This window comes from Notolepis coatsorum, assembly GCF_963971535.1.
Source record: "Notolepis coatsorum genome assembly, chromosome: 4".
NCBI lineage: Eukaryota > Metazoa > Chordata > Actinopteri > Aulopiformes > Paralepididae > Notolepis > Notolepis coatsorum.
The window spans coordinates 66,036,178-66,054,844 of NC_140168.1; the positions used below are offsets into that span (position 1 = coordinate 66,036,178).

At 44.8% G+C, this 18,667-nt stretch overlaps 1 protein-coding gene across 1 annotated transcript in view; it reads right to left on the bottom strand.

Annotated features, from left to right (window-relative positions):
* Positions 1 to 1,582: 1,582 nt before the first annotated feature.
* spag1a (sperm associated antigen 1a) overlaps positions 1,583 to 18,667 on the bottom strand; it is a gene marked incomplete at its 5' end in the record, with an annotated part of 63,881 nt that continues 46,796 nt past the window's right edge. Inside the window, 4 exons of the mRNA XM_084313696.1 lie at positions 1,583 to 5,931; positions 7,978 to 8,118; positions 11,859 to 11,985; positions 14,888 to 15,029. Coding sequence (XP_084169822.1) covers positions 7,978 to 8,118; positions 11,859 to 11,985; positions 14,888 to 15,029 — 410 coding nt within the window. The 3' untranslated portion in view covers positions 1,583 to 5,931. The remainder of the gene's footprint in view (positions 5,932 to 7,977; positions 8,119 to 11,858; positions 11,986 to 14,887; positions 15,030 to 18,667) is intronic.

Consider the following 18,667-nt stretch of genomic DNA (forward strand, 5'->3'; position numbering starts at 1 on the left):
TCAGGGTTCAAGTCATTGAAAAAAAAAAAACGGATTCAGGACATTTATCTGAAATTTAGCAGGAGAGCCAAACGGGAGCAGACACCGTACTGTACAACTGTACATCATCTTGATTTCTGCCATCGTAAACCCCAATTCAATTGTATCAATAATATATTCTGAAGGATTCTCACATGCTTCTCAGCAAAATTGGGATTAATTCAATTTAAATTTAATTCAAAACTTGAACCAATAATATCCCAATACATTTTCTAATGATGGAATATTCATTCTCAATTTATGATTCAGATTGGTTAGGTCAACCTGCTCATGCCAAAATGTTGTTTACATTCATATATATATGAATGTAAAGTGTCCTGAATTGAAAAGGATTTAACCCACCCAGCCCCGTCTCTCAGCACATAGATCTTGAAACATTGGCTGCAACGCCATTTAGGAAATATGCAAAAATATGTGTTCCCCCCCCCCCCAAGTCAACTACTTACGCTATGCATGGTGGTTTGTATAAGCAGGTGCATTGATTAGGAGAAGCTGGTTGCTTTGATCGAATAAGTCAATTGTACTAAAACAGAAGCTTTTAAAAAGCCCAAATCTGGAAAATGTAACGGTTACAAACATAGCCATACCTAAGGGTAGGTCTTTCTGAGAGATGATCCCTTCAGAACCTTTAGACCCCACTGTAACTCAAACTTCCATTGTTCAAGTCCATTTTGCTTCTACGTTTGCAAACAATACAAATGTAAACAAATAATGTACTTTTTTTTCTTTCTTTAAAGCTCTTGTTCAACCACAAAGCAAGCATTGGGGGTAATGTTGACTTATTTCATCATGACTGTAATTTGAATCTCAATAAGGCACACATCACTCTCCCTTTCCCTCTCGCACTCTGTCACTCGATACTGCAAATAGGTAACCTGGACATTTGTTATTTTCAAAGGGCAATTCCACCTAAATTAACTTAGTGCTGCTCTACAAAAGTAGACATTTTCCTATTGAAAACAGGTTTTAAGAGCCGTGAGCTGTCAATATCACGTCAAGCCATCATGTTGCCAATACTTGAATATGTACATTAGCCCCCCTCCCCCCAACAATCCCACAGCGGATGTTTAACAAAGGTTTGGTGGAATGACTGGCCATAACATCTTTTCTTTCAATAACCTCTGAGAATACAATTTGATGATCAAATTTTCCTTGACCTTGAGAGCTCATAACTCATAAAACAGATAAAAGAAAGATCAAACTACACGTTAATCTTGGCAGAATTACACCTTAAACCCTCTGAGACCGTGCATCCCACCGGCAAGAACCAAAACCCAAAGCTGCAGTACTTGCTGCAGTAATCTATTGCACATAACTGAATTCACTGCAGTAATCTATTACACATAACTGAACTTGCTGCAGTAAACTATTACACATAACGTAAGGTTATCCTATAACCCTAGTTATATGAATACTGGCTGAGCGTCTCGCTCTGCCTACTGAGATATCATAATCTCCAGCACCTACTGTGCCCGTGGAAACTAAACACATGCACCTGCATGTGACCACGCCACTCCCGTGTGTGCCTCTACAATAGGCAGGAAGTGGTCACGCTTACACCCTTCCATGTTCGAATTCCATACACGGAAAACATCCAAGGGACCTCAGGGCGCTGAAGAGCGAGACGCTCAGCCAGTATTCATATAACTAGGGTTATAGGATAACCTTACGTTATATCTCATACTGGACACGTGGCCACGTCAAATGCACCCCCTGAGGGCCTGTAAGCCCCTGCCAGGGAGGAGGGGAGTCCCGTCCACCCGCCTGTCCTAACGAAGGGGGGGAGGCAGTCAACTACAACCAATGTGCGAAAAGGGAAACCAGGCCCCCAAGAACGCACAGAGCAAGCGGGACCACGTGTGACACAGCACTCCGCGGTCCACACCCACACACTCCTGCTAGCCCACCTGATGGCGGGATGCAGGAGAGGTCCCGGACCTCAGGACTGCCTGGGAGACAGAACCCCCAGTCATGTCCATGAGGTAAAACCTAACGACCAGAGAATATCGGGAGTAAACGCCGCTCATCGCGTCGTCCCATGGGACCACGACGATGGCCTGCTTCGCCGCCAGAGAACGAATCTCCTCGGCCATGGCTGTCACTGCCGCGGACTCTGACAATAGTCTGTACCAAACCCAAAAAACGAAGGGCGGGGGTGTGCAAACTGTAACACAAGCGCCGCCCTCAGCGTTCTCTCCATCCACACCGACATATGGCACTACTGTAGCCATACGTGGTAAAAATTCCAAAGCGCCCCCGCCGCCAACTGCCGCTGGTCCGCTAGGAATCGTAGATAGGTGGCCCGGTCCCTCCCGCTGTGCGTTGTCAACCCTGGTCTCGCCAACCGCGCGAGCAGGGTGTCTCGCGGAGCCAGGATAACGCACCCTGACTGTACCAACGAGGCAATCGCACCCAAGGGGGGAACCCCGACAGAAGGGGCGGTCTGATATGGGGGGAGCGGCCATCACCCCTGGTGACATAGGCTCCCCCGCTGAGCATCTTCCCGGCTTAGCTTGCTGAGGACAGCCTGCTCTGCAGCTGGGCATGCAAGGTGTGTGGTCCCCACACTGCCCGATAGGGTGAGTCCCTACACACCGTAGCCGTGTAGTGATATTACTACCACCCAAATTACGCATGCCTGACTGACCACCGCGGGATCGGAAGTCCAGGGGGAGGCACTAACATAATACCCGGCCTGGCGAGGGCGGGGCTGGGGGAACCCACGCTGCGACCTCCTGGGCCTAGGATTCCCCCTCTGACAACATTATTTAGATACAGGGAACCCTGCTCCGTCGACAGATACAACACCAGGCTCACCAAACACAGACGCAGGACGTGTGGTGTGGGAGCCTCCTGACAGCACAGCATTCTCATAGACAGACCCAGGCCTAGCTAGCAACTGGGTGTCAGCCCCTGTCTCCATGAGAAGCGATATGTGGGGCCGCTTGCGCTTCACTGGAAGAACGCGGCCCGCAGCCAAAGGGGACAAATCAGAGCCTTGAGTCCCGTAGTGTAGCGGGGGGGAGTAACCGGAGCGTGCTAGACACAGCTAGATGGCAACGTTTTTTCAGGGCGTGCCCATCTAATATAGCTGATCCCTCAGCCGCCGAGGCTGTCTGCCTTGTGACCACCTGTTCTCTTTGTGTCCAGGTCATCTCAGGCGGGGGACACATGGCCGCTGGCCGGGGGTCTCGCCGCAGCTGCTGGCGAGGCCATGCTCTCACCTCTGGCTGCGTGGTGTGGGCCGTTGTGGAGCCCAGGTCAAATACCGCCTGCGCCTCCGTGGACAGACCAAGGTCCACCCGCGGAGAGGGGAGCCCTGAGGAGGAGACCCCTCCCCTCCTCAAGGGGAGATTGCTCCAACCAAAGATGCCTGTGAACAACCGTTGACAGCATCCTAGCCCTCCCTGCGGTTATAGCTTGCGGCTGGGTCAAAAGCTGAATAACCTCAAAACCTCGCACGATGGTTGACGTCGGCTGGCCCTAAGGCCCCACCACCCGACAATTTTTTTTACAGAAAAGCAGCCAATTGAGCAATGTTGTTAGTTGCTGCTAAATTCTGTACTGCGGTGGTATAAGCTTCATCAGCCCACTCAGCCACCTGCCGGGCCGACTCGCCTCTTGGCGTCGGCCGGGCGGGATACCGTTCCACCATGTCAGGGCAAAGGACCGATGCCACCTGCTTCACTAAGCATGGAACACCAGTGGCGGCTGCTAGTGAAGCACTGCTCCACTAGTAGTCATGCAATAACCTCCACTGCGGCACACCTGTGCACCCGTGTAAGGGATAAATGAATGAATGAACGACAACTTTATTAACATATTGCAGAATGGCCTAGCCCAATACACACAATTGTTAAGGGGATGCAGACCAGAGAAAACGTGTGTCCTGTCTACATCAGGGTCCCCCATTTTCAATTCATAGATTCACAAATGCACACCTGTCCTGAGCCCTGTCGTCAGCCCATCCACCCATGTAAAGGGTAAATAAGCCTCAGCTAAACCCCCAACATTAGACACCGATTGACCGTCAGCAATGAAATGGTTAAGAGGAGGGAAGAGTGAAGACAGCCCCGGCGGGGTACATGGGAACGGCGCCCCAAACATTGTAGCATTAGCATCAGCTGCACGCGCTAGGATACTTGGAACATTCAACAATGAGTCATGATGACCACGTTTATCCAAACACCCAGCCAACACATCGCTCGGCCGTCTCACGAGACAACGAGCAGCATCTAATATGCCAGTACCAACGCCTGTCGGCGTAGGTCCTACCTGAGCACGGCGTGGCTCAAGTGCCAAGCGCCGAGCGTAGCCCATCGGTCCGCTGTCAAGCGACGAGGAAAACACAGGATAGGACCGCCATTCTGTCTGGACGTGCCGAGAAGGTTCCGGGGGCTGGCGTACTTCTGGCGAAAGCCCAACATTGCGTAATTTCTCCCTACGCTTCATAACCAAGTTCCACCTGGTTGAAGTGCATATGAGCTGCTTCCGCGGATAGAAAAGAATGAGGAAGGGTGTAAGCATGACCACTTCCTGCCTATTGTAGAGGCACGCACGGGAGTGGCGTGGTCACGTGCAGGTGGGTGCATGTGTTTAGTTTCCACGGGCACAGTAGGTGCTGGAGATTATGATATCTCAGTACGCAGAGCGAGACGCGATTGCCAGTATGAGATATAACTGAACTTGCTGCAGTAATATATTACACATAACTGAATTTACTGCAGTAACCTATTACACATAACTGAACTTGGGTGAATGTCTGGGTCTGAGTAGGGCTGTGGGTATGTTGATATATTAGGTCTATAGATGGTATTCCTGTGTGCCTTAATACTGGGATTGCAGTGGGGTGTGCACGGGTATCTTTACATAGAGATGTTGGTGCACACCAGAGTGTTATCCCAGGTGTATGTAATGGTGTATGTATCTGTGTATCTAATGTTAGTGAGGGCATGTCTACTTTGTACACTAACCGATTGTATTACCTTTTTATTTTATTATATTTTATAATGTTTTATGTCAGCCCTTTAAGGGACGGGTGTTGTGGCTACAAACACTATGATACAGGCATTCTCTATGTATTTGTATCTGTGCCATGCCTGTATACACTCTAACCCTTCAGTATGTTGAATAGGCGCAAATCAAAACACAATATTTGTTACATATTTATGGCTAGAAAAAAATCAACGGTGCTAGATTGCATCTGAAATCTATAATAATCTTCAGGGTACCAGTTTTCGGATGGTGTATAACACTTCTATGTGGCATCTACTGTAGACCTTGTACCCCCCCCAAATATGTCTATGTGGGTCTCAGAGGGTTAACAGAGCTGGCCTTCATCTGTAGTACCTTTCTGATGAATGGGAATGGTTTGCATACACTGCTGATGGGGCCTGGATCTGGGTCTAGTTCTGTAGTCTCCTTGTAGTCTCCTTGTAGTCTTTTGTATATTTTTGGGGGGATTTCATAGCTCTCAATCGCTATATTACACTGTGTATCTGGACATGTAATTCTTAACATATCCCTCGGACAGACGCATAACTTTCACTGTGTATTTCAATGGGAGGGGGGGGGGGGGGGTTGAACCTGCAACCTTCCAGTTACGGGATGAACTCTCTTAAGCATCAGGGGCTGTCGCTCGTCAAAGCCATGCGTACGCTGGACCCGGGGCGAGGTGTTTTATGGATGCCGTGGTTTAAAAAGCCGATCCCACGATGAGTCGGTCCAGGGAGAGTCCACCGACTCTCGTATTGTCCCCAAGACAAGACACCCAGGCTGGGGTTCAGTTCACTGGCTGCGACAGCCCTCCTCTGTGACTGCTGCTGCGACAGGCCTTATACACGGGTTCAACTCCTCCGCTGTCCAACTCTCTCAGCCAGCGGCCCGTCACACCTGGACAGAGGACAGAGGGATTAGAAGCCTGAGTGTGTCTCAAGGTTATTATAGTTGACTAAATCTAACACGAAAACGAAAACTAGGTGTGAAGAAAACATAAAAACTTGACTTTAGACTAAACTGAAACTATATTCTATATTTATTCTAACCAGGGGCGTTTTTAGGGTTAGAAAACATTGGGGGCTTCAGCCCGGGGGGTGGTGGAGGCCCCCCCTTTTTTTGTATATATATTTTTTTTTAAACACAGAAATATGCAATTTTAGAGTAATTAGAGATGAATACTGAAGAACTAGAATCATTAGAGGTTCTCAAAGTGAGGTCCAGGTCCATGAGAGGGATCTGGGCACTGCAGTCCCCATAGAAAATTCAAAGTTAACAGGACCAAATCATCAGTTTCTTATTTATTTATTTAACCTTTATTTAGCCAGATAAAACATTGATCTGGTCCAAGAGGCCCCAACAGGAGTACAAATATACATATATACACATATATATACATATATATATAATATATATACATATACTGTACATACATACACATATATACACCAATAACAAAATAAAAACAGTTAAGAATCATACACATAAGCAAATAAACAAACATATGCACAGCCTATGTACAAAGGAAATAAACAGTTCATCTCTAGTCTTTACAGTTTTCTTAAATTGCATAAACACTCAAATCAAACGTATTACACAATTATCAAAACCTTACACTCAAGGAGCAAAACATAGGCCCAGATTTGCACTCCTATAAGCACAATGTCAGCCTCACACTTTTTGCAAAACAATACACAGTGATTTGCAAAATACTAAACACACTTGCATTACATTAGACACAGAATGTCAAATTACCACACATATGAGCCAATTGGTTAAACACAGCCATCAGATGCACAAACACACCATTGCTTAATTGTAGATACACCAATCAGGTTTAAGCACTATAAAAATGCAGCAGGTGAGTTCACCTGTCTTCAACCAAAATGGAAGGAGAGTGAAGTACTGTACACAGAGAACGTGAAAATATACAATACATTCACCAAACACTACACAAGACAACCAATGATGCAGACTGATGAAAATATACATTTTCTCCCATTTTCCCAAATCAGTCAACATGTCAACATGGAGAATCACAACAAAAGATTCTCTTGCCAGATCCAGCTAGGCAAAGAGATAATGTCTAGTATTTTCTGTACTCTATTTAAATTTTTTCAAAATAGTTTTTGTTTTACTGTAATTTTAACCTGTACTGGATACAGTATTTTATGTTTGTCTGATATTTGCTGAGCTTACAGTGTTATGCACATAGTAGCATGAAAACTGGGACATGTTTTGTTGTGATTCTCCATGTTGAAATGTTGACTGATTTGGTTATATGGAGAGAACATTTATATTTTCATCAGTCTGCATCATTGATTTGGGTATATGGAGAGAAAATGTTTTTTTTCCAGCAGTCTGCATCATTGATTTGGGTATATGTAGATAAATAAATTATATTTTCATCAGTCTACAGCATTGGTCTTGTGTAGTGTTTGGTGAATTTATTGTATATTTGCACATTCTCTGCGTACTTCACTTACAGTACTCTAATCACTGAGAAGTAGAATTGCTAAATGTGTTTTAGGTTAAGCACAGCAGTGTGTGTAACTGGTTCAAACAGAATTAAGTCATATGAAACGTGTGGTAACAAAATGTAGTTTTTATAAATTAGTGTATGGTTTTGACAAGTGTTTAATTTAGCAAAGGATCTGAGGTGTTCTGATAATTGTGTGTGTGGTTGTGCTAATTGTGTGTTTTGAAACACCGGGCCCCGTTTTCAAAATCATGCTTAAGCAATAAAAAAAAACTGTATTGTGTGTTTCATTATATACATATGTTTCAGTCTTCTCATAAAAAAAAGATTCGATTTTTGGGTCTTGTGTGTGTGTGTGTGTGTGTGTGTGTGTGTGTGTGTGTGTGTGTGTGTGTGTGTGTGTGTGTGTGTGTGTGTGTGTGTGTGTGTGTGTGTGTGTGTGTGTGTGTGTGTGTGTGTGATACCTAGTAGTGTGTGTGTGCGGTGCCGTCCACCAGGCTCTGTCTCAGTAGACCCATCACCGTCTCTAGCTCCTGCTCCGCCTCCTGCACGTTGGGGTCGAGCTGCAGCACCTCCTGCAGGTCACTGCTGGCTGACAGGTAGTCCTGGGGGAACACACACACACACACACACACACACACACACACACACACACACACACAGATATATACACACACACACACACACAGATACACACACACACACAGATACACACACAGATACACACACACACACACACACAGAGATACACACACACAGAGATATACACACACACACAGATTAATATGAAATACAATAAACTGATGCACTGAGACATAACATTATGTTCACCAGCAGGGGTGTTACGATACACAAATCAAATTCAGATTAAATACGAATTTCAATTATGAGGTCACGATTAGATCTTTGGTTCTTTATGGTAGGACGGGGCGACAGTGGCTCAGGAGGTAGAGCGGTCGCCTGGTAATCAGAAGGTTCCCGGTTCAATTCCTGGTTTGATTCCCGCTCCTCCCGGGTAGCGTGACGATGTGTCCTTGAGCAAGGGACTTAACCCCTATGTGCTCCAAATGAGCAGGTTGGCACCTTGCATGATTGCCTCCGCCGTCTGTATGTGAATGTGTGAGTGAATGGGCCATTTATCATTTGTGTCAAGTCACAGTGCTTGTGACCACAACTCGGCCCGCCCCCTTCTCGTCTAGACGTTCTAGAGTTTTTTTTTTTTGTGTTTTTTTTTTTCTTCTTCATATTATTATAAATTGAATGTATAAGTACTTGTTTACTATAAAAACGAACAGTTAGAATATCTAAAATAGTATCATTCCTTTGTTTAAAAATTGGTTGTTCACGGACTTTATTTCAATGAAACGGGGGCGTAATTACTGTATTTGCATGTGAATCAAACCCGCAGAGATTTACATTGGGGGAGTGTTAGAGCGACGCACTGGCTGTCTGTTTACACTTTCAATGGGATTATCATTACGTTGCAGCAGCTGCACTGGATCAGAAAGAGATGAATGCATCGGATCTAATGAACGAGTACATGAACTTTGTTAAACCAGTTGATTCAGTCTCGGCTCACCGGTGAAAACACCGCGCTATTCAACGGAATTAACTATGAGATCGGTCGAGATGCGTCTGCATGGGTAAGTTTAATAATGTTTGTTTACAGTAGCAGCCAACTCTTTACAATTCCGCATCTTTGATAAAACTACACCAAGTTTTTCTGCCGACCACAAGTCCAACCATGTCACGTTTATTGTGTTATTACGACGAGCCCATTAACGTTACATTAACGTTAGCTACATTAACGTTAGCGTTAGCTAGCTAGCTAGCCACACAGCCATGTAAGTTAAAGTTGCTAACGTTATATTGATAGCTATTGTTTCAGATAGCAAGGTGGAGAGCTGTAAACAAGACGAAAGTGTATGGATGCAGGGTCCATGTGTGTGTGTGTGTGTAATAACAACAAGTTTATAATCTCAGCACTGTATCTGTATCTCTTAGGTTGTGGTGGCTAGGAGGGATATGAGAACTGTGTGTGTGTGTGTGTGTAACTAGGAGGGATATGAGCACTGTGTGTGTGTGTAACTAGGAGGGATATGAGCACTGTGTGTGTGTGTAACTAGGAGGGATATGAGCACTGTGTGTGTGTGTAGTTTAAGATGCTGCATCACCGCTTAGCCACTGAGTCCAGCTAGTTTAACATGCTGCATCACCTCTTAACCACTGAGTCCAGCTAGTTTAAGATGCTGCATCACCTCTTAACCACTGAGTCCAGCTAGTTTAAGATGCTGCATCACCTCTTAACCACTGGGTCCAGCTAGTTTAAGATGCTGCATCACCTCTTAACCACTGAGTCCAGCTAGTTTAAGATGCTGCATCATCACCTCTTAACCACTGAGTCCAGCTAGTTTAAGATGCTGCATCATCACCTCTTAACCACTGAGTCCAGCTAGTTTAAGATGCTGCATCACCTCTTAACCACTGAGTCCAGCTAGTTTAAGATGCTGCATCACCTCTCTCTGAGTGCAGCTAGTTTAAGATGCTGCATCACCTCTTAACCACTGAGTCCAGCTAGTTTAAGATGCTGCATCACCTCTTAGCCACTGAGTCCAGCTAGTTTAAGATGCTGCATCACCTCTTAACCACTGAGTCCAGCTAGTTTAAGATGCTGCATCACCTCTTAACCACTGAGTCCAGATAGTTTAAGATGCTCATCACCTCATGACATGAGGACCGTGCGTATGTGCAACTAGGAGGGACATGAGGACTGCGCGCATGTGTAACTAGGAGGGACATGAGGACCGTGTGTATGTGTAACTAGAAGGGATATGAGCACTGTGTGTACGTGTAACTAGGAGGGCTATGAGCACTGTGTGTGTGTAACTAGTAGGGACATGAGGACCGTGTGTATGTGTAACTAGAAGGGATATGAGCACTGTGTGTACGTGTAACTAGGAGGGCTATGAGCACTGTGTGTACGTGTAACTAGGAGGGACATGAGGACCGTGTGTGTGTGTAACTAGGAGGGATATGAGGACTGTGTGTATGTGTAACTGTGACACTGACATCCATCACTTCAATCATACATTATTTTATTATTTATGCATCAGAGAATGGCCCATGCCACTGAGTGAGGACTTTGTTGCTTTTTCTCGTTGTGACATAGATTTAACAATCATTCTGCTTGCAGCTTGATGTGTGTATGTGTAACTACCCCCCACCCCACCTCATACAATGTACAGTTTCTTCATCAAATACTCTCTTCTTCTTTTTTAACTCTTAGCATATCAGGTAAGTGTGTGTGTAAGCAGCTTGCAGAGCTACATAACATTAGGTTGTGGTGGCTAGGAGGGATATGAGAACTGTGTGTGTGTGTGTGTGTGTAACTAGGAGGGATATGAGCACTGTGTGTGTGTGTGTGTGTGTGTGTGTGTGTGTAACTAGGAGGGCTATGAGCACTGTGTGTACGTGTAACTAGGAGGGATATGAGCACTGTGTGTGTGTAACTAGGAGGGATATGAGGACTGTGTGTATGTGTAACTGTGACACTGACATCCATCACTTCAATCATACATTATTTTATTATTTATGCATCAGAGAATGGCCCATGCCACTGAGTGAGGACTTTGTTGCTTTTTCTCGTTGTGACATAGATTTAACAATAATTCTGGTGTCAAAGCAGCATGGGGGGGGGGGTACATAGCTTCACAGTCCTATACAGTCCAGATAGGGGGTCCTGGAGAGACAGGGGTCCTGAGGAGAGAGAACTCTGATGGCAGCACTTAATTATGTTAATGTTATTCAGGTGAGGGGCGTTGCTGGAGGGGGTTTTGTTGACGCCCAGTTGAAACTGTCTGAAGTGTGAAAAGTGGCCTTCCTTTGAGACGCCTTTTCACCTCTTAGGTATTCTAGAACACAGCCAGTTTTAGAAGTTATAATTGAGCACATCGTGTTCAAAACATTCTCAGATTTCAACATATGACACATCATTTGAAAGCTTAGATTCTGTACTTTAGCAATCTGGAATAATCTGAGAAATTGAAATGTAGAGATCTGGCACAAAGCGCTGTGAGGTGACATCATTGCATCATGTGATTATACCATGGTGATACATCACTGTTACCATGGCAGTATCATTGTAAATTATGTATACAATAGTTTTTACCATGGAAATTACCATCAAACTACCATGATACTTTTTCACAAGGGTCTGCACCAATAACAAATCTTTGTGTATTTTATTAGACTATAGACTTGGTGAATAGTTTCCAATCTGGATTAACTCCCAGAATGCAACGCAGGTACTACTGTGCATCCAGTGTGATGGAAGAGGTGTTTGCACCTGTAAGCCTTTGTGAGCCAGGGCCCGTCTGTAGAAAGCCTTCTTATTGGTTGGCTCCATCTCCAGGGCGGAGTCACAGTCCCGTTTGGCCTCCTCACAGAGATTCAGTTTCAGATAGCAAATGGCTCTAGGAGAGAGGAGAGGAGATGAGAGGAGAGGAGAGGAGAGGAGAGGAGAGGAGAGGAGAGGAGAGGAGATGAGGAGAGGAGAGCATAGGAGAGCAGAGCAGAGCAAAGGAGAGGAGAGGAGAGGAGAGGAGAGGAGAGGAGGAGAGCAGAGGAGAGGAGAGCAGAGGAGAGGAGGAGAGCAGAGCAGAGGACAGCAGAGGAGAGGAGAGGAGAGGAGAGGAGAGGAGAGGAGAGGAGGAGAGCAGAGTAGAGGAGAGCAGAGGAGAGGAGGAGAGCAGAGTAGAGGAGAGCAGAGAGCAGAGTAGAGGAGAGGAGAAGAGAGGAGAGCAGAGGAGAGGAGAGCAGAGGAGAGCAGAGGAGAGCAGAGGAGAGCAGAGGAGAGGAGAGCAGAGGAGAGGAGAGCAGAGGAGAGCAGAGGAGAGGAGAGGAGAGCAGAGGAGAGGAGAACAGAGGAGAACAGAGGAGAGGAAAGGAGAAGAGAGGAGAGCAGAGGAGAGCAGAGCAGAGGAGAGGAGAGCAGAGAGGAGAGCAGATGAGAGGAGATGAGAGGAGATGAGAGGAGAGCAGAGGAGAGCAGAGGAGAGGAGAGGAGAGGAGAGGAGAGGAGAGGAGAGGAGAGGAGAGGAGAGGAGAGGAGAGGAGAGCAGAGGAGAGGAGAGGAGAGGAGAGGAGAGGAGAGGAGAGGAGAGGAGAGGAGAGGAGAGGAGAGGAGAGGAGAGGAGAGGAGAAGAGAGGAGAGGAGAGGAGAGGAGAGGAGAGCAGAGGAGAGGAGAGGAGAGGAGAGGAGAGGAGAGGAGAGGAGAGGAGAGGAGAGGAGAGGAGAGGAGAGGAGAGGAGAGGAGGAGAGGAGAGGAGAGGAGAGGAGAGGAGAGGAGAGCATGTTGGTCCCAAGTCATTCTTGCTTTGATACAAAAACTAAATCATAATTTACCATTACTGAAAAGTGTGGTTATTCTTTGCCTATTAATCACTACCATATGCTTCTAGTGTATCTGAAAATGTGTCTTAAAACATGAACCCATGAAATTCACAGCAATGGCAGACATTCCTAAAACTGCTATGACATCTTGTGAGTCCACAGTGGAGCGCACAGAGAGCATCTGTGACAGAGGCAGTAATGGAGAAGCCTTCTAGCCATTACTGTCAGCACCTACGGAAGCCCTAAGAGGCCGTACATTCATACATTTTATTTACTCCGTTTTCCCGTGATAACGAGTTAATTTAATTAGTTTTCTCGTGATAACGGGATAATTTTCTCGAGATCTCGAGAAAACGAAACGATAGTCTAGTATATATTAGATCACTGCAGGAAACATCATTCAGTGTCGCAATGTCAGAGGAGCAGGTAGCCCCTTTCGTGACTGTGATGCGGTGCATCAGTCACGAAAGGGGCTAAGGAGCAGGAGGATATTGATCACCGCGTCACATATTTTGTATTTATGCCTTGCTGTTACAGATAATATATATATATATACACACTAAGAAGACGGTTAGCAAAGGCTTCAGCTTTACCGGTGGCTCAATTAAAGTGAGCTCTCAAAGAACACCTGGCTACGGGAGGCTGCAACTCTAAACTGGCCCCTGTATGTCCAAACCCCTCCCACCCCCCTCCATGTACAGTTTCCTCCCCCTCGTATGTATATTTTCTGTTAGGATCTCTGTTTAACAGTACTGTATATTTGCATATCTTGTATGTCACAAATGTAACAGTACTGTGTATACCTGTATGTCATGTACCCCCCTGAAATAAATTAATCCGTTATCACGAGAAAACGGACTTCGTTATCTCGAAATAACGAGATAAATTAAGTCGTTATCACGAGAAAACAGACTTCGTTATCTTGAGATAACGAGATAATAAGTCGTTATCACGAGAAAACGGACTTTGTTATCTCGAGATCTCGAGAAAATTATCCTGTTATCACGAGAAAACAAATTAAATTAACTCGTTATCACGGGAAAACGGAGTAAATAAAATGTATCAATGTATGGCCTCTTAGGGCTTCCATAAGCACCGCACCAGTAATCAACTAATGTTGGCACAGCTATAGAGAGCAACACCCCGGCGATGTGGCAGATCAGCATTTTCTTCATTTCGATACGAAATTTGTATGTTTCCCTCAGGCACAAATATGAGCGATCAATGTTCGATCAATGCGATACGCTAGGGGCAGTGGAATGTTTTGCCACAGACAGGAGAGTGGCTAGAAGGCATCCACGTTATGGGAGGCTGCCTGTGACCACATTGTTACAGTGTTATTTATTTAGAACATTTCGTTATTTATTGTTGAATACACACTATACAAAATAAATCGCATGATCATGTATTATGTTTTTATGTTTAAATATCAACATTACCTGGCCATCCTCAGTAAATATGATCAAACTCCTCTCAAAGACCTTGTCTGGTCCTTCTAAAGACCCAAGAGATGGGACAGTAATATATATATATTTGTGGAAAAGGCTCCCTCTCGTCTAGTATATTACATAATTGTACTTTATACTAAACGTGTAAACCCTTAGAGAGAGAGAGAGAGAGAGAGAGAGAGAGAGAGAGAGAGAGAGAGAGAGAGAGAGAGAGAGAGAGAGAGAAAAAGAGAGAGAGAGCGAGAGAGACCCTTCCCACGTGACATCACAGCAGCTCTATGAATGTCCACAATTGTCACGACATGTTTTGCCATACAATATGGCACAATGCCAGAGCTTGGCCACAGTGGTCGTTTAATGAAAATCACCTGCTATTTGGCGGCAATCACCTGTTGTTTGCGAGCAGAATGTCTGTGATCGTAAACTATGAATAGACCACCCCAAAAAAGATGCTACAGCTATGCTACATGAGAATGTCACACGGTAGCACCTTATGTGTCCATAACAGTCTCAATATGGTGCTCCCACACATACCTGTTGGTAAAGACAGAACATTCGCTGGGTTTTATGGCGAGACATTCGTTGTACTTCTCCAAGGCCTTGTGGAACTCGCCTTTCCTCACAAGGTCATTGCCTTCCTGTTTAAGAGATGAGAAGCGGGCCTCCTCTTTCCTGGCTGGGGGGGGGGGGGGGGGGGGGGGGGGTAAGAGGAAGAAGGGTCAGTGTTATTTTTTATTATTATTAAAGATTCAATGCAATGCTGTTTTAATGCAGTCATACATTGCTTATTGTCTTCAGTGTCATTTGTTCAGCTTCAGTATCATTTGATTTGATATAAGTGTTTCAGGTCACCCTCTCTGAGCACAGCCTACTCTCTCTCAGCATGTTGAGTGGGTGTGGCCTTCAGATTTAGTTGATATCGAGGAGGATACAGATCAAAGGGCTTTAGTCATCATTTTCACAACAGCTCTAACATTTTGGGTAATGTCACAGCAGCATACCTTCAGGTAAAAGAAATGCAATAAGATTTTCATTGTACTGAATCTTTAGGTAATATAATGATTTTGTTCTTTACATTTCAGCAAAATCTCATCTAAGAACAAACTGTACTAAAGGGCACACCAGTCACTGCATTGAAAATGTCCTACAAACATATTGTACGACAACACAGGAAGTTAAAAAGGAATTCAAGTACTCTTTTGCTGGATCCCGTTCAAGCTATTTTGGCCCTTTGGCCCTCGGCTCTAGCCCCTCGGGAATCGCCATCTAAACCAGATGTTGTTTTTCTCACATCACAAAAAGTAATGATGCAGGTCAAGTTCACCCTCAGCAGGCTGGACCACGTGATCACATCTGTTCACTTCAGCCCCAAATAGACCCACAATGCAATGTACCGTGTCATGTCTTTTTTTTTTTTCAAGTAAGGATGGTGATAACAATGGGACAAAGGTTATTCACCAAACAAGATTAAACACACTGGGCAGCGTGTCGAGGTGTCCTTGAGCAAGACACTTAACCCCTAATTGCATGGTTGCTTCTGCCCTCGGTGTGTGAGTGAATGGGTAAAAATGTGAGGAACAAATTGTAAAGCGCTTTGGATAAAAGCGCTATATAAATGCAGCCATTTACCACTTGGAGAAAATGATTAAATGTGATGTGATTTTAATGTTGAGTTAACATTATAATGTAGGCTACTGCAGCTTAAGGTGTAAATGTGAGTTTCTAAATATATAGCGATCTTTGCCAAGAGGCTGGAATCACACAGTTATGTCTCTTTCAAAGTGCTTATTGCACACAATTGTGGCACGGTTGTGTCTCCATTAAGCTTGTTGCAGCACCCCCTGCTCCCTCACACAGTGACCCTTGTAATGACTTACCGTCTTCTCCAGAGTCAGACAAGAAGATAGATACCAATCTCCTCTCCGCACGTCCAGTAGAAAGCTATCTAGCTGCAAGCTTAGCTTAGCACAAATGAATGGAAGTGGATACAAATCAGCTAGCCTAGTTTAGTCTTTTTGTCCAACATCCTTTCTACTGAAAGGAGAAAATTGGTGATCTATCTTCTTCTCTGGAGAAAACAGTTTAAACATCACCCAGTGGTCACTTGATCCGAGGGCTGAGAATGAGTGCTTGAATGAAAAGCAAATGGGATAGTGTTCCCATGACTAGTTCTGCCACAATATGGCACAGGGCCACAGCTCACTGGAGACGTTTCCCATTTAATGACAATCATCTGTTTGTGACCAAGATGTCTGCAATAAAAATACTATGAATTGTACAAATGTGTATGGGAACAAAAAGGTATCATGGTAGTTTGATAGTCATTTCTGTTTTAAGGAGGATACCAGGAGCACTAGTTGAGGTGGAATCAGGAAAATACTAAACTTCTAGTGAAATATGTACGTTTTTAATTAATTACCTAAAATACATGACCCAAAGTAGTCATGTAACTACTGAACATGCTACTGGGATTTGAATGTAGTTAAATATATACCACCCAACTTTGCTGTTCTTGGCTGTTCTAAACACTAGTGTCTGGTAGGACATTCCTGGGTAAATCATCTAGCAGGAAGTGATTTTACATCACCAGCAGCAACAGCAGTTTGTTTGGAATGAATAGAAGATTAACTCAGTAGTTGGCATGCATTTTCAAGATGGACAGCAAATCAATACAGTGTAAAACTACAAATGGACTGCATTTTTGGGGGTAAATGGACTGCATGTATATCTATATCCTCTCTGGTAAACAAGAATACCCTGAAGACTCTGGCAGGGGCACTCATTCAAAGGTACTACGACTATGCTTGCACCTCATGGCACCAAAGCACCTCAAAGGCGCTAAAAACTAAATTACAAACATCACAAAACAAACTGGTCAGACTACTGCTTGACCTTACTCCTAGAACCGACCTCACCCCTGCCCACTTTGACTACCTAGGATGGCTTAGAGTAGACGACAGAGTACAGCAAGTTGCAATGGGCCTGGTCTACAAGATACACTATACGACTAAGGTACCCATGTACATGTCAAAATACTTCCCAAAGGTCAGTGAATACCACGACCACAACACCAGAGGGAGCTCCACAAATCATGTTAAACCCAGATTCGGCTCAAACAAGGGACTAAACACGTTTCGCAATTATGCCACATCAATGTGGAATGCCCTACCCACAGCTGTAAAGGAATATGAATCACTACCCACTTTCAAAACCACTTTCAAAGAGCACCTACGGGAGACTGCAATTCGAAACTGGCCCCTGTAAATGTCCAAACCCAACCCCCTCCAATGTACAGTTTCCCCACCCCCACCCCGCCTACCCAACCCCCCACCCCACCCACCTCCAATGTACAGTTTACACCCCCACCCCACCTACCCAACCTCCTCCAATGTACAGTTTCGTCCCCCTCAAATGTATATACTCTCTTTTTAGACTATTTTTGTACTCTGGTACAAAATTCTGATTATGAATCTGGTATGTCATAAATGTATAGATGTAGCTAGCAGTACTGTCTATCTGTATGTCATGTATGTCATATATGTTATGATGAATTGAAAATGGGGGACCCTGATGTAAACAAGACAAAAGTCTTTCTCTGGTCTGCATCCCCTTAACAATTGTGTGTATTGAGCTGTACTGTATTGTACCCATTCTGCAATCTGTTAATAAAGTTTTCAATTAATCAATCAAAATGCTTGTATCCAAATCGCTTTACAACGTATGCCTCACATTCACCCATTCACTCTCCGATGGCGGAGGCAACCATGCAAGGTGCCAACCTGCTCATCGGGACACTTCAACACATTGCCGGGAGGAGCTGGAATCAAACCCGGGAACCTCCTGATTACCAGACGACCACTATACCTCCTGATCCACTGTCGCAACGGCAAAACCACTTATCACCAATAGGATCTTAAGGATTGACACTCTAAACTAGTAATTTAACTAGTTAAATACTCCCTAACACTGTATCTCACAATGGAGATGGAAAAGCACTCCAAATGGGGAACATCTTTACATCTAGAACTGGATCTCTAGCGGTGGTGTCAGAGAGCCTTGCTAAGCTCCACGCCATCATGGACAACCCCTCCCACCCACTACACACGGACTTGGCTGATAGAAGGCGCATGTGTTAGACTAAGACTCCCAAGATGCAACACTGAACGGCACAGGAAGTCCGTCATTCCGACAGCCATCAGACTTTATAACGCATCACTGAGCACAGAGTGACAGTACAATCTGGTATAATCTTCCTGGACTTCACAAATCGACATTTTACAATTTTACACTTATTATTACTGTACATTTTACTGT